Source organism: Ochotona curzoniae, unplaced genomic scaffold (genome assembly GCF_017591425.1).
Source record: "Ochotona curzoniae isolate NIBS_2020 unplaced genomic scaffold, NIBS_Ocur_1.0 contig_3819, whole genome shotgun sequence".
NCBI lineage: Eukaryota > Metazoa > Chordata > Mammalia > Lagomorpha > Ochotonidae > Ochotona > Ochotona curzoniae.
The window spans coordinates 8,634,215-8,651,002 of record NW_024466004.1 but is presented as its reverse complement, the minus strand read 5'-3'; the positions used below and the strand labels follow the sequence as shown (position 1 = coordinate 8,651,002).

The 16,788-nt window shown below is 53.6% G+C and overlaps 1 protein-coding gene across 1 annotated transcript; it reads right to left on the bottom strand.

Annotated features, from left to right (window-relative positions):
* Positions 1–160: 160 nt before the first annotated feature.
* RSPH9 (radial spoke head component 9) lies at positions 161–15,427 on the bottom strand. The gene is made up of 5 exons (XM_040983448.1): positions 15,158–15,427; positions 12,005–12,170; positions 6,248–6,377; positions 5,743–5,889; positions 161–386 (listed from the first exon to the last, which is right to left on the bottom strand). Exons 1-5 carry the CDS (start codon positions 15,382–15,384, stop codon positions 226–228), a joined length of 831 nt encoding a protein of 276 aa, XP_040839382.1. The 5' UTR covers positions 15,385–15,427; the 3' UTR covers positions 161–225.
* Between the last annotated feature and the right edge of the window lie 1,361 nt (positions 15,428–16,788).

Genomic DNA, 16,788 nt, shown 5'->3' with positions numbered 1-16,788 from the left:
GCTGCAAGGGAGCAGCAGGGTGGGTCTTCTCCCCTCCACTGTGACTTTTTCCTTAGCACAAGTTCCCTGCCACTTGCATAGATGGGCTTCCTGGCCTCGGGGGACGGGCCTCTCCTCTGAGCCCAGACACCAGACAGTCTAGGCAACAAGGAGAGGCACATAAGGACAAAAGTTGCTGTTTATGAAAAATAGTGCTCAGTCGCCACAAAGAGCAGCCACCCTGGCCTACAGCATGAAGGGCAGGTCTATGTTCTTCTCGCCGGTGCCCACGTAGATATAGCCGTAGCTCTTGGTGCGAGGAGTGTGGTAGAAGGTGAGTCCGGGCCACAGCAGGCTGCGGAGCACCACCAGGGCGTTGCCTCTCTCCATCTGGATGCTCCAGGACCCTGGGAGGAGACAGGCAGCAGGTGAGGCTTGGGGCAGCCAGGCCAGTCGGTGGGAAGACAGCACAAGTCCCCAGCCGCCTAACTCCTCCTGATTGCCTTGCAGCCGCTCAGTTGCTCATTAAGACCGCTTCCAGAGGGCGGGTGAGGGAAATGAAAAGAGGGAAAACTCAGTCTAACAGCTTGTGTTCCTGTCAGCAAGTCCAACAAGAGGTCGCGCAGGGGCCAGACCAGGAGCCTCTCCCAAAACCCCTCAGCCTATACCAGGTGCAACCAGCAGTGACTCTGCTCCCTCTGTGTCTTTGCTCTTTCCCGGTCCCAGAAGCCTCTGCTCTAGGCTGTGTTCCACCAGACCAAGAGGCTCCAGTGCAAGTGTGGCCACTCCAGGGCTCCCCAGCCCCGGCAGGGTCCTTTACTGGCAGCTGGCAGGCTGGAAGCTGGGCTCCGGTGGAGGGGCGTGGGCTGCTGCTGACAGGCCTTTGTGTATTCTGGGTTCTGCCCTGATTTTCGCTCTGCAAAACAGGAGCAGCCCAGCCTGGGGCTGAGTTGTGCAGCCATGAGGACTTGGCTGGAAAGGCCTGACCCAGCTCCAGAAGCAAGGGAGGGAGCCGCTGTGTGGGAGGAAGGAGCCTGGGAAACTCGCCTCTGGATGCAGATCTGGGGCTTGGATTCCCCTGCGCGCCGAGGCCTCTCCCAGCCCCGCCACAGCCCTGCTCGAGGCCCTGCCAGGAAGGCAAAGGCTTTGAAGGATTTTGGTGCTGGACCAGCGGACCATGCACTGAGAACTGCTCGGGGGCCCTCAGCAGCTGCCAGCACAGTCCGGCTGCTTGGCTCCCACCGCCGTTCCACAGCTCCACAGCTCTGACCCCACCCACCGGGGCCACCCTGTAGCCAACAGACCCAAGGGACAGCCACAGCTATTCAACCCAGGTCAGCAGCAGAGCTTTCTGGAGACCTATGGGTCAACTGTCCCAGCCCTGCTACCGCTCGAGGAGAGACTGTTCTGAGGACCATCACCCTCCCGTGGGATGTTGAGGCAGCACCCAGCAGGAAGTAGGGTCAGGATCCCTGGGGCTCTTGGTCAGAGACCAGTGCCCCCCGGACCTGCACTCCTGAGAGCTAGCTCCACCAAACACTGCCTGCTGCGAGGAGGTGAGGGTGTGGCTGAACAGACTGTTCCCTGTCTGCTGCACTTGGCTCCTTTGCTTGCCCTGGTGCCCAGCCCATCAGTGTTCTCTAGACTCTGTCCTACCTGCCCTTGGAGTCCAGAGCCACCTTGGTCAACCCTTGGACTAAGAGGCTTGGCAGTACCTTGTGTCAGTGCCCACCAGGAAGGGCAGCTTGCCTTCTCTGCGGGAAATGGGAGCCTAGGGCTCCCAGCCCTTCCTCATCAGTTCATTGTCATTAGTGTGATGGCATTACCCAAGCGAGGGCCATGCCCCAACCTGCTCACAGCATGGCCCTGGCTCATCCGCAGGGCCCCCCACCCAGGGAGCAAAGAACAGTTACAGGGAGACTAGATCCACAGTGCCCGCCCCAGGCCAGGAGGGCAGTGCCAAGCAGGACAGAGAGTGCTGGCAAGTACATGAGCAGCATGTGAGGGGCCAGTGTGCCTGCCTCCCTGTCATTCCTGTCACACTTCTATCCCTGGCTCAGCTGGTCACTCAAGAAACACTGACTCGCGACATGCCAGGAGTCACGTAGCATCCACCTGAGGAGCCAGGCGCCTGCTGTCACCTTCACCCACTGTGGCTGCAGCTGCTGGACAGGCTGGGTCTGGCCGGCTGCCACCATCCACTCCGGGACTTGGGAAACCGTCTCCTGCCGAGTAGCAGTTTCCAGCCGTGAGATTCCTCCCAAACCTCCCCTTGGACCACCCAACAGCCTCCCTTCTCTGCTTGGAGAATGGTGGGGCAGAAGCCCATCAAGTGGAGAGCCCCCTGGCACTTGGCAGGAAGTCCTCCTGGGTGCCTGTTGCCCAGCGGGCTGGTGTGGTGAACTGAGAGGGTGCCCTGCTTATAGTCACAGTTTCCTGCCATCAGGCAAGAAGCAAGCTCACTGCCACAGCACTGTTGGTGCAGTAGGTGACATAAATCTTAGAGCAGCCTTTTTTTTTTTTTCCCCTTTTCCTCATACAGAAATGGCTGAGTTTGTGTCTTTGGCACCCCCCCCCACACACACACACACTTCTGAGCCACTAAAGACAGGAGTCCTCAGGCACCTCTGTGCCAGTTCCCTGATGGGTAGGTGGCAGGACCAGGTCCCTTGCTGCATAAGGACTTAGCATCTGTCAGCCACACTTCCAAAGGACAGGTGAGGGAAAGCCACCTGACCAGCCTTCAAGGGAAGGCTGTGCTCCGCAACCAGGTTCCCCACCCCTCTCCATGCCTGCCTGGCCCTAACCAGCAGCAGCTGGGCTCAAAAGCCATTTTCCAGGCAGGCAGGCTGGCCCCTTGCTGCCCTCTGCTGCCTGAACTGGGTGTTGCAGCTTGAGTAGGGTGGTAGTGCCCAGTCTGCAACAAGCCAACAGGACACACAGCCTCTGCTCCAGCCCTTCCTCTTAGCTTCCCAGGACACCAGGGAGCCCATTGGTCAGGCCCCTTTCCATCCTGTGCCATTCAGTCCCCCGTCCACCTCTGCGAGGTAAGGAGGTGGCTCTCTTAGTTTTGATAGTGTTGCACATATTTGGCTATGTCTGTACCAGCAAGTTGGCAGCTATATACTGACAGTGACAGGGTCGGTCCTATCTAGAACTCCTCCTGACAGTGGTTGCCACCCACAGGGCCATTGCCCTGCATCCACTAAAAGGATGATTCTTAGAACTGGTTGGGGACCCCTGAGAGCTGCTCATTCCCAAGAGACTGCAGATCCCAGGACGGAGCATGTCGGTACACGAGGGCCAGCCTACGCCACCCCTGTTCAGAGTGGTCCCAAGTCGCCCTGAACACTCACTCCAGACCACCTGGGCAGGAAGCATCTTCCAGGAACCCCTCCTTGGGTTCTGCCCTTTCCTTAGCAGCCATCCTAGCCCATCCCAGGAAGATGTATTGCCACTGCCACTATGGATGACACCCTCTGGTAGGACAGCCTCAGCCCAGCCCAAAGCACCCAACTGCGGGGGAGAAGGCTACCGTGGCTTCCTGGACACAGCCTGAGCCAGGCAGCACCAGGCGTGCTGCCCTCAAACTGGGCAATCTGGACTTCCATTAGCCACCCCCAAGCCTGCAGCACTGGGACACCCCACCAGCACGTCCCCCACCCCTCCAGTTCTTGGCAAGACTGAGAGTGGAGATGCAGATAATAAGCAGGGTCTGACACAGTGCCCCCCACCCCAAACCCTGTGAACCCTCCTCATCCCCACACTGGTCCGAGCCCGCCCTTCCCATCCCCGCAGGACTGCCTGTGTTTAGGATGCTGACTCAGACGCCCCCGTGTGGCAGAGGCCAGCATGGCCACTCCTCGGCAGTTCCCAAGCTCTCCTGATTCCTGGGGCCTGCCTTGTCCCCTTTCTCCCATCTTCCTGCCACCTACCTGCTCATGAGCCAGCCCAGCTCTAGCTCCTGCACCCTCTTAGGCCTGTCCCAATTTATCCTTAAGGACATTCGGCCACTAAAAATAATTACATTTCACCTGAGGCCTTCCTATGCATTAAACCCTGCTTTAAGCATTGTGTATATACTTGAGCTCATCTCACTTAAAAATTGACCCAGTGTAAGTAGAACAGCTCAACTTGCCAGTTCCAGGAAAATGAAGAAACAGACACATGGAAGCATGGGGCATGCCTGAAGTCACACAGCCAGTAAGGGGCTGACACTGGGCTCCAGCCCAGGCTGCCTGGTGCCAGGGCCCTTGTCACCCTGCCCCCCTTGGAGCTCCTCAGAAGTGCCACTCAACATGGCTTAAGGGACCACTGCCTGTCATCCCCACGGACATTTAACAGGAAACCCCAGCGCTTGACACCACAGAGAAGGGCAGTAGCCTGGGGTCCTAAAGTTCTTGACACTTCCCATGCTGTTGGGCTCACCTTTCTGAGCCCAGTGAGGTAGGGTGACAATAACGCCCACCTCAGACACAGGCTGGTCAAGGTAGAGAGGGCCGAGCGCCATTCCCGGCCCACAGGCAGCATCACTGCCTTTTTGAGCCGTCCTTGTCACTTACTCTGCCTTCAGTGTCATCGGACCCCATGAGATCTCACAGCCATCAGCCATGGGGAGGGGAGAAGCAGGGCACTGAGCTGAGCACGGGCCTTGCCCCTGATGGCCTGGAGCTCGCCTCCCCCACTCTACTGGTGACACAGAAGGGAAGCGTGAGGGGCTTGTGCCTGTACCAGGGTGGCCCTGACACTGCCCAGAGATGGAAGCCACACTCAGCAGGTGGCCTGCCAGTCGTTCCACACCCGTGGCAGTCCATGACTGCCAGTTGGGGTGAAGGCATGGCTGCTTGCCATCAGGATCACCAAGGAGCCAGCAGCGCCTCCCACCTCTGCACTTGCAGCACAAAGACATGCAGCCAGGTCACAAGAGACCCCTGCGCTGCCGTGTGCACGGCTGCATCCTTCTCACAGCCGAGGAAACAGATGCAGCCTGTGTCTACCAATGCTAGGAAAGGAGAGTGAGGGCCCCAACCATGGCAGAATCCTGGTCAGCCACAGAAAAGGACAGAATCAGACCATTCGCAACTATGGGGATGGCCCTCAGAACCAGACATGATGTGACACAAGCACAGGCAGAGAGACCAATACGGCCCTCCAGAGCAACTGGTTCTTAGGGTAAGAACGGCGGTTATAGCAGGGGCTGGGGAGGTCCCGGTGAGGGGACACAGAGAGATGCTTTGGCCAGAGGATGTAGAATTAGAGTCAGGGAAAGAGGTACGTTCCATACAACAGGGCGACTTCGGTCCATGGCAACATATTGTTTCTGTGGAAAGTGCGAAGATCATGAAGTCTTCCCACCCTGCACACTTGACAACTATGGAAAGTAACTCATTTGCTCATTAGGTCGTGTTAATTATTCCACCATATATGCATACCTCAAAGCATGTTACACACGTGAATGCATATACTTTTGTGTGGCAAATGACAAGAGCTACAGATTTTAAACTTTTAGTAAAAAAAGAAAATTATTTATGAAAAGCAGAGACCCGGAGATACTTCCTGTCTGTGGGAGGCGTGGTGGGGACACACATGTCCCTGTGAGGGAATGCCCCATGTATTCATGCCAAGCTTGCCCCTAGGGAAAGGCCCACGCTCTGGGGCCCACCTGGTCCCAGCTGCCTTCCCCGAAAGGAATGACAGATGGCTGGGCCCACCACGGCCACCTGGGGGCAACTGCACGTGTTCAAGGTCATGCCCCTGGGGTACCTTTAGGGATGTCATGCTCCAGGGAGTCCATGAAGTCCAGCGAGGGGTCCAGGCTAGCCTTCTCCAGCAAGCTCTTGTTCTTCAGCAGCACAGGCTCCCGGAAGTGGAAGTAGGAGCTGAGCTTCTTGGCCTCAGACAGGGGCAGTCCTGGCAGAGGTGGGAGGCGGCAAGAGGGTGGTCAGCCCCGACCCCCATGTCTGCTTGAGGACCACGTGGAGGGGCTGACCCAGCACTCAGTCCCCAGTGACAGAGCACAGGGGTGGGTGGAGAGGAGCGATGAGTGTTCCCTGCATCCAAGGTGGCTAAAGCCTAGACCTAGCCCACAGGCCACCCCTGCCACCCCAACATCCTCGGGGACACCCCTGCCGCCCCAGTGTCCTCAGGGACACCCCTGCTGCCCCAGCGTCCTCGGGGACACCCCTGCCAGTCCAGTGCCACACCTTCCCAGAAGACACACACCCATGTGAGCCAGGAACATCTGCCTCCCAGCCCCAGCCCAGCTCACCCTCAAAGGTCCGGTTGACATGAATAGGCCCAAAGGGGGTTTTGAAGAGGGCACCCCGAGGGATGACGGCCACTGCCTTGTCGATCTGGTCGATAATGGACACCAAGCGTGTCTCTTCCTTGATCTGGACCTGAGGGTACAAGGAGCCACTCAAGGAGGACCCTGCATCTGCGCGGGGCCCGGGACACAGCCCTGAGGAAGGAGGGCTAGGCCTGGCTTCTCTCCCAGCGACACTGGCTCCCTTACTTTCCTTCCTTCTTTTTAGTTTTCTGGCAGGTGACACAGCATTCAAAACCACACACATACACTTCAGTCTTTCTCTCAGCGCAGGCCCCAACAGCAGGGACAAACACCAGGAAGACTTCCTTATATATTCTTCCAGAGACATACTAGCCTAGCACCATGTCTGAATATTATTCATTTTACCTTTTAAAATATAAAAGTAGGGCCCAGCACGATAGCCTAGCAGCTAAACTCCTCGCCTTGCATGTGCTGGGATCCCATATGGGCGCTGTTTGCCCCTCCCCCTGCTCCGCTTCCCAAACAGCTCCCTGCTGGATGGGAAAATTCTTTATTTATTTTTATTGGATTCTTTATTTTAAAGAATCTTTATTTTTATTGGAAAGTCAGATATACAGAAATGAGGAGAGACTGAGAGGAAGATCTTCCGTCCACTGACCCATTCCCCAAGTGATGGCAACAGCTGGAGCCGAGCCAATCCAAAGCCAGGAGCCAGGAAACTTCTCCAAGTCTCTCACATGGGTGCAGCGTCTCAAGGCTTTGGGCAGTCCTCGACTGCTTTCCCAGGCCACAAGCAGGAAGTTGGAAGGGAAATGGAGCAGCCAGGACACAAACCAACACCCACATGGAATCCCAGCACGTGCAAGGTGAGCCACTAGGCTACTGCACTGGGCCCAATAAAATGAATCTTCAAAAAACAATGTTAAGATTAAAAAGAAAAAATTAAAACGACAAAAAAATTTTAAAAAAGCATTTAAATAACATGAATTAATGTTTCAGAGGAGCATTTGGTAGAATGGTTGAGTTGCCTCCTTGGGATCCTCATGTTCCACATCAGAGCACCCAGTACGTGTCCTGGTTCCCCCACGTCCAATCCAGTTCCCAGCTAATGCACACCCTAAGAGGCAGCCGGCGGCAGCTTATGTATGTGGGTCCTGCTGTCACGGTGGAGATCCCAGCTGACTGCCAGGCTCCTGGCTTCAGCCCAGCCCAGCCCAGCCCTAGCTGTTGCAGATCTCTGGGAAGTGAACCAGTGGGTGGAAGAATCTACTTTCTGTCTCCCTGTTTCTCTCTTTTTGTGTCTGTGACTTTCATACAAAAAATGAAATATACAAATAATGTTATTATTTAAAAGATATTGAGGGCCTGGTGCGGTGGCACAAGTGGTTAAGGTCCTCGCCTTGCACGCCCGGGATCCCATATGGGCGCCAGTTCTATCCCAGCAGCCCCACTTCCCTTCCAGCTCCCTGCTTGTGGCCTGGGAAAGCAGTCGAGGATGGCCCAAAGCTTTGGGACCCTGCACCCGCGTGGGAGACTCAGAAGAGGCTGTGGGCTCCTGACTTTGGATCGGATCAACTCCAGCCATTGCGGCCACTTAGGGAGTGAATCATCGGACAGAAGATCTTTCTCTCTGTCTCCCCTCCTCTATGTACATCTGACTTTGCAATAAAAATAAATAAATCTTTAAAAAAAAAAAGCATTTCCCATTGAAACTCTTGAGTTTCTCACCCCTGCCTCCAGTTCCTTGCTGCTGTAGTGATGGCTCAAGTCACAGGGTTCCTGTCCCCCTCATGGGGAACCTGGATGGCTTAACTCCTGGCTCTAGACGCAGGCCAAGAACTGGCCATTGTGACCATCTGGAGAGTGAGTCAGCAGGTGGAAATTCATTCTCTCTCTCTCTGATATATATGCTCATGGCAGAAAACTGGATAACACACCTGAGAAAATTAAAACCACTCACAATCTCGACCCTCTCAGGATCAGCATTGATGGCACACGGGTATGCTTTATTGGAGAAGAGATGCGGAAAGACGGAGTCACAAGCTAGGTAATTTCATATCCTACTTGTCAACTTCACATTATTTCCCAGGCATCTACCCGTGGTATATCCTGTTCTGCAGACGTCAAGTTCAGTTACCACAAACGTTCAGTGTGCACGCTGAAGCAAAGGAGACGACAGGGGCGCGGGGGAGCAGCACCTGACAGGGACAGCAGAGGGCGCCCGCGTGCTCCTCCAGCCGTCAATTCAGGCACAGGCTTACAGAGCAGGGATGGGAACTGACTAATCGATGACCAGGCTGGGGGCTTCAGAGATCAATTCATCCAATCTTCACGAAGTAGAGAAGCATACTGGATTAACCTCCGCTCGACAGAAAGTCAGACTGAGGCTTGGGAGGTGCAGTGTATGAGAGGCGGCTGGGGAGGCTTCACAGGCAAACTCCCAGACCTGAGCATGAGGGCTCTCACTTCTGGGCTGGATTCCTCCCAAAATATGAGTGCCCAACTTCCCGTCTCTGTTATAATCAGCTTCTCCTCGCCGTAATGAAATGCACGAGGCAGCCTACCTTTGTACAAAGGAAAGGGTTTACTTTAGGCTTGCGTTTTGTGTTTGTGTGTTTTAATGTTTATATTGTTTTTTAAATGTATTTATTAATTTGAATTTATGTTACAGAGAGATAAGGAGAAGCAGAGAGAAATATCTTCCGTCCACTGGTTCACTCCCCAGCTGGCCGCAAATGGCCAGAGCTGAGCCAATCTGAAGCCAGGAGCCAGGAACTTCTTCCTGATCATGTGGGAGATCAGGAAGAAGTTGGGTGCAGGGTCCCAAGGACTTGAGCCATTGTCTGCTGCTTTCCCAAGCTGTAAGCAGGGGGCTGGATGGGAAGTGGAGTGGCTGAGACATGAACCACATACATATGGGGTTCCTGCACTGTGGGCAGAAGGGTTAGGCTTTTGAGCTACAATGCTGGCCCCTGGCTCACCTTTGGGAAGTTCAAGTTCAGGCAGCTCTGTTGGCAAGAGCAGAATGCACGTGGAGGAAAGATCACGTGGTGAGCGAGGAAGCTTCAGCCCAGTGCAGGTTTTTGCAATAAGCTGCTCCCAGGAACTACCTTCTAAGGGCACACCCCCATGACCTAAGGCCCGCCCACTGGGCCCACCTCCTCCACAGCACAATTGGATTAAGAGTTTGCTCTCTTAATAGCATTAACTTGGAGATGTAAAGCCCTATAGCAGTGTGGGAACCAAATCCTTTTGAAACCATGAAATGAACCCAGCAATTCCATTTCCAGAAAAGGATTTCTTCAGAGAAAGTGCACACGATGGAAATGACAGTAACATGGTGTCAGCGGTGATGACCCTGTTCGTCAGAGCTAAACTTAGAAACCCACATCGCCGTGAATAAGACATTGAGTTTCAGCTGTGAAACATTTTCATAGTGGCCAAAAGAATGCGGTGAAGGCTGCACCGTGGCATAGGAGGCTAAGCCTCCATCTTCAGAGTCAGCCCCACATGGGCGCTGATTGGCGTCCCAGCTGCTCCACTTCTCATCCAGCTCCCAGTTAACACACATGGGAAAACAGTAGCAGTGCCTGGGCCCCTGCACTCATGTGGGAGACCTGAGTGAAATTCCTACCTTTGGTTTTGCCCAGACTTGTTTGTCATGCCATTTGGGCGGTAAACTAGCAAATAACCTCTCTTTTTCTCTCCCTACCACCCTGTTGCTCAGCCTTTCCAATAAATAAATAAGGGTTTTTTTTTTTTTAAGATTCATTTATTTTTATTGGAAAGTCAGATTTACAGGGAGAAAGGTTTCCCATCCTCTGGTTCACTCCCAAAGTGCCTGCAATACCACAGCTCAGACGATCTGATCCAAAGCAGGAGCCCAGAGCCACTTCCAGGTCTCCCACATGGGTGCAGCGTCTCAAGGCTCTGGACTGTCCTCGACTGCTTTCCCAGGCCACAAGCAGGGAGCTGGATGGGAAATGGAGCAGCTGGGACCTGAAGCGGTACCCATATGGGATGCTGGTACTTTCAAGGAAAGGATTTATACACTAAGCCATCATGCCAGGCCCCTAAATCTTTTTTTCTTAAATGTGGGTACTATTGCTAAGGCCCAAGATCCTGCATCCAGGACCTGCTAAGATATGTTGATACTGCTGATGTAGTAGAAAGCTTAGGATGGATGCACAGACACACACACACCATCATCATCATCATCTGTAAATCCCTGAAAGAAGTATGTGCCACGATGGACAGAAGTGGAAGGAAATTTACCCATATTCCTGCTGCCCCTTTGAATTTTTTTTAAAGATTTATTTATTTTTACTGGAAAGGCAGATATGCAGACAGGAGGAGAGACAGAGAAGAAGATCCTCCATCTGCTGATTCACTCGCCAAGTGGCCACAATGGCAGGAGCTGAGCCGATCCGAAGCCAGGAGTCAGGATCTTCTTCCAGGTCTCCCATGCGGGTGCAGGGTCCCAAAGCTTTTAGCTGTTCTCAACTGCTTTCCTAGGGCACAAGCAGAGAGTTGGATGGGAAGTGGGGCCACCAGGACTCGAACCAGTGCCTACATGGGACCCTGGTAGTTACAAGGTGAGGACTTTAGCCACTAGGCCACCATGCCAGGCTACCTCTCTGAATTTTGAACCGTGTAGCTGTTATCAAAGAGTGGACATCAATACCAACATAGAAGACGGGAACTCCCCTGACCATTAGTAAGAGTGTACTCGGCTCCCAGCCTCTCTTCCCTTCCCCTACTTGAAACAGGCTTTCCATATAGCTACCCATTCCTGCATGCACCTGTCCCTTCCCTGTTAATCCCTGGCAAGTCCCTTCACCCCTGCACATGTGAATGCCCCCCCCCATCTGTAGGTAAGGGGCCCACAACAGAGCTGTTAAAAATTAGAAAAGACTGGGATGAGCCCAATGCAATGGCTCAATTAGCTAATCCCCCTGCAATACCAGGATCCCATATGGGCACTGGTTTGTGTTCCAGCTGCTCTTACTTCCCATCTAAGTCCTTGCTTGTGGCCTGGGAAATCAGTCAAGGATGGCCGAAAGCCTTGGGACCCTGCACCTGCATGGGAGACTTAGAAGAAGCTCCTAGTTGCTGGCTTCGGATTGGCTCAGCTCCAGCCGTTGCAGCTGCTTGGGGAGTGAACCAGCAGATGCAAAATCTTTCTCTCTGGGGCCTGGCACAGTAGCCTAATGGCTGAAGTCCTTGCCTTGCACACACCAGGATCTGATATGGGTGCCAGTTCATGTCCTAGCTGCACCGCTTCCCATCCAGCTCCCCACTTGCAGCCTGGAAAAGCAGTAGAGGATGACCCAAAGCCTGCAGTCCCTGCGCTCATATGGGTTCCTCCTGGTTCCTGGCTTAAATCGGCTCAGCTCTGGCTGCTGGAGGATCTTCCTGTCTCTCGTCATTGTAAACCTGCCTTTTCAATAAAAAAATAAATAAATCTTTTTTTTTAATTAATTCATTTGATTATTTTATGATAAAGTTGCACAGGAGCTGGACTTTCCCCTTCCCCTTCTTGAAGAAGGAGGAGAAGACGACAACAACGGGGTACGTGGTGGCACACTCCAGGACACAACACCCGATATGGCAGGCCCATAGATGGCAGTGACAATGACAGCGGTGGTGGCTCTCCTTTCTACCACGCTGGGTTCGGGGTGGACGGGGGCCCTCTCTGCTCAGGCTCCTCCTTCCTCCCCCCTGCCCTTCACTCACCACCACTTCTTCCTCAAAGGCCTTGTCGCCATCGTTCGTCTTCTGCAGTTCCGTGTGCTCGTACTCATGGGAGGGGTCGCCCATGAAGCGGCCCTTCACCATGGCCGTCTGCGCCGCCATCTCCTCCGTGGCAGGGGGCAGGAGGCTCCACTCGATGCAGTTTAGGCTGCCGACAATACACACCGCCCACCCCCAGGCTCCCACTCCTGCTCTGCTCTCCAACTTCCCCATCCCCCACCTCCCTTAGCTGCTGGCACCCAGGCAGCCTCGAAGGGCCCACATGCAATGCAAATTCAATGTTAACTTTGCTGAAGGTCACAAAAGCTTCCTGTCCACCAGTTCCCTGGACTCATAGTTCTGCCTCCTGCCAAACCCATGGCAGGTGGGTGAGGCACTGAATGCATAGCAACCTGCTACTGCATGCTGCCTTCCCTGTGGGCCAGGGGCTGCCTCTCTTCTGCTTCCACAGACAAGCCCAGCCTGGGCCTGCATGATTGCTCCTCCTCCTAGTGTTCAACAACACTCCCCAGCACCCCCTCCCCAGCCCTTCTTGCTCCCCATTCCCCTCTTCCTCACGCCCTGCTCAAGGAAGGATGTCCCCTCTGCACCCCACCTTTCTCTAATCCATTCAGAGTCTAGGCCCCCAGCCTGCTCCAGGTTCACCCTCCTGGCCTTCACTCTCCTCTGCTTTCCTCTGAACACAAACACTGCTCAGCCATATAAAACCACAGCAGCCTTCAATTGACATTTCCCCTTTAAAAACGCTTCTCCTGGGGCCAGGTGGGTGCCGGTTCCAGTCCTGGCTACTCTACTTCGAATGTGCCTGGGAAAGCAGCACAGGCTGGCTCCAGTGTATGAGCACCTGCACTCACATGGGAGATCTGAACGAAGCTCCTGGCTCCTGGCTTCAACCTGGCCCAGCCCTGGCTCTTGGAGACATCTGGGGAATGGAATGGAAAATCTCTCTCTCTCTCTGATTTTGTGTCTCTACCTCTCTGTAATTCTTTTAAGCGAATGAATAAATAAGAATTTCTCTTCAAGGGCCTAGCACAATGGCTCAATTGGCTAATTCTCCCCTTGCAAATGCTAGTATCCTATATGTGAACTGATTCGAGTCTCGGCTGCTCCACTTCCCATCCAGCTCCCTGCTTGTGACTTAGGAAAGCAGCAGAGGACAGTCCAAAGCCTTGGGACCCTGCACCAACTCAGGAGATCCAGAAGAGAAGAAGCTCCTGTTTCCTGAATTCAGCTCAGCTCAGTTCAGCTTTGGCCATTGTGGCCATTTGGAGAATAAACAAGTGGATGAAAGATCCTTCTTTCTGTCTCTCCTTCTCTGTAAATATGTCTTTCCAAAAAAATTAATGCTGGGGTCCGCGTGATGGATGTGGAAGACAGGAAGGTGTGAAGAGTATCGTCAAGGTCGCAAGGAACTTCCCGCTGTGCGGCAAGGCCCGGGGGATGTCTCTACAACACCTGAATGCAGCTCTGCCTCACTTTGCATGGACACCAGACAACCCCATTGAGATTTCTGTAATCTATTTAGGCATTGTCTGCCTCTGCGGAGTTAATGTTTAATATCAATAGGAGCTTAGAAGCTGATGTTGCTGTTACCATTTTTTTTAGCCAAAAAGCTGTTATTGCTGTTACAGCTACATCCTGTGGCAATATGCTAATCAAAGGTGCTAACTCCCCTTTTGATCCTATGCTAATCAAGGGTGTTTTGTCTTCAGGTGTAGTGGAATCTATTTTTTCCCTCTTTCTTTGATCTTTTAGGTCCCTCCTGTGAAGCCCTTCCTTCCTTGACTGTCTCAAGACCAAGCTGTAGAGTAATTGTGGTAGGAATGTGTTACTGATTGATATGCACCATCTATTGAACTTTTTCCTAGCCAGGCACCAGGTGCCAGGCACCAGGTGGTTAATATCCTAGCCTTAGGTGAAACAAATGGCAGAGTTATCTTTAGAAACACCCACTTGACCATGTCGTAAAAAGTCTGAGCCAGAGTTTGACTGATTTTGTATAAATAAAGCGGACAGCTTTTGTGCATCGTCCATTATGATGAAGAGTTCCTAGTGGTCCGTCTCTCTTTGCGCCTCATCCACGCACCCTTCGCAAGTTCCGAACACAGCTGGAGCTGGACTCCGGCAAATTATTAAATCTTTTAAAAAAAAACCTTTATTTTTTTTAAAGGTATCAACATGGCTTATCCCTCAGTCTCATCAGGTCTCCTCTCAAATGCTACCTCTCTGTGTTGAAGACCCTCCTGCACCCTGTATTCTTGCACTCACCATCATGCCATCACAGCAGTGTCATTTGCATGTCTGCTTACTCAGCAACTGCCCCTCCCCTACCTCCAAACCCACCCTGCAAAAGAAGTGCCGGGAGACAAGGACCTTCTCACTTGCCACCTACACCAACGCCTAAGATATAGCAGGTGCTCAACAATAGTTGGAGAATAAAGTGAAAGGATCCCTGTGTCTCTGGGCTTCAGTTCAAACTGCTCTTCTGGCCTTCCTGACACTGCCCCTTCCCCCATCTGCCCAGTCCCACTCTTTTTAATCTCCTAGCGAGTGGCACCAGCACTTCATCAGCTACCCAAGCTGGAAGAAAAGTCCTTGTGATTTCTTTATCTCTCTCTCTCTCACACACACACACACACCTCAATCAAGTCACAGGTCCATTCCCAGTTCATCCCTGCTCCCCAATCCCTCAGTTATTTCTTCCTTCCAGACCAGACCCCCCTCAAGCCCCACACTGCCAAGGGTTCCTAACTGTTCCGTCTGCCTGGGAAGGGCTCAGCCAGATTCCAGATCCGTTGGGCTCATCCAGATCTAAGCAGGCTTTTCTGGCTTAGAGTTCTTCAACAGCTCCTCCAGTGAGAGAGCTGTGGACACAGCTCAAGTTGCTTCACCTCTCCTTAAGTCCCTAGGTGGCCGTGGGCATGTCTATCCACCTGCTGCCTTTTCACCAGGGCCCCGCCCCATCAGGCTCCTGGATGCCGCGCAGTTCCCGCCCCCTCTCCTTCTGGACCCTTCTGGACCCTCGCCTCACCCCTCCAGCCATCAGCCCCGATCCTGGCCCTCCGATCCCCCAGGGTCTCTGCCTCCCCCAGCGGTGCCCTCTCGGCATCGCCCTGCCCAGGGAGTCCCCTCCACCTGTACAGTGTTTTGCGCGGTGCGAGCTGGTTCTCACTCAGGCCCTGCGCGATATAGTAATCGGCGACGACGCCGAGGATTCTGCCCCAGAAGAGCACTCGGCTGTAGCGGTAGTCGCGCTTCACCAGGGTCAGGGAAGTGAGCAGGGAGGCCCGACGGTCCGGGCTCAGGCCCTGCCCGCTGCCCGATGCTAGCTCCAAAGACAGCAGGAGGCTCTCGGCGTCCATGGGGCCTGCGGCTCGGCTCAACGCCCCACCGGTCGCGGGACGCCGTCTCCGTGGCGACCCGAAGCTCCGCCCTCCCACCCCGAGGCGAGCAGGGGAGCACCCGCCCCTCTCCGTGCAGAACCCAGGCACCCACACCAGACCTTGGAGCGTGGCTTCCCCTGCTATGAGTAAGCTATATGGCGTTGAAGAGGGGCCAGCCTGATCCAGTTGCGTGGATATTTCCATCCTCCCTGAGCCTTTTTGTGTAGCCGGCGTTTACTGAGTTCTCACTGTATATATAATGGGGGCTTGAAAAACCAACACATAGCCCCAACATAGATACTAGCTATATTATTCCACTCCAGCAATGTCACTTCGTTTTTGCTCCCAGGATTTCTTTGAAAGGCAGAAATCGGGCCCGGGATCCGATATGGGCGCCGGTTCTAATCCCAGCAGCCCCGCTTCCTTTCCAGCTCCCTGCCTGTGGCCTGGGAAAGCAGTCGAGGACGGTCCAAAGCTTTGGGAACCTGCACCCGCGAGGGAGACACGGAAGAGGCTCCTGGCTTCGGATCGGCATAGTATTGGCCCGTTGGGCTCACTTGGGGAGTGAATCATCGGATGGAAGATCTTCCTCTGTGTCTCTTCTCTCTGTATATCCGCCTTTCCAATAAAAAAATAATAAAAATAAATCTTAAAAAAAAAAAAAAAGAAAGGCAGAAATCAGAAGATCCCATCCTCAGATTGACCACAAGGTCCAGGACCCAACAAGGTCAAAGTCAGGAACCTGGAACTCCATTCGAGTCTCCCATGTGGGTGCAGAGACTCCAAGCACTTGGCCATCTTCCACTGCTTTCCCAGATGAATGACTATTGCAGTTGGGGCTCATACTAGACACTGGCAATGTAGGCAACAATTTAACTCACAGCACCACAACACTGGCCCAGTAATATGCCATTTTTTTCTTTTGTATTTATTTTTTTTATTGGAAAGCCAGAGAGGAGGAAAGACAGAAGGGAATATCTTCCATCAGCTGATTCACTCTCCAAATGACCACAATCGCTGGTGCTGTGCTGATCTGAAGCCAGAAGCCAGGAGCCCAGAGCCTCTTCCACGTCTCCCATGTGGGTGCAGGGTCCCAAGGCTTTGGGCCATCCTAAACTGCTTTCCCAGGATACAAGCAAAGAGCTGGAAAGAAGTGGGGCCACCGGGATTAGAACCTACACCCACATGGTATCCCAGTGTGTGCAAGGCAAGGATTTTAGATACTAGGCTACTGCGTGCGTCAGGCCCAATATGCCCCTTCTAGAGTGTGGGATTATCTGTTAAGAAGCACAGACTATTTGGGTCCAGAATTCTGGCAAAGCAGCCTAAACCTTCATCTGTGACACCAGTATTCCTCATGGATGCCAGCTTGAGTTTGGGCTG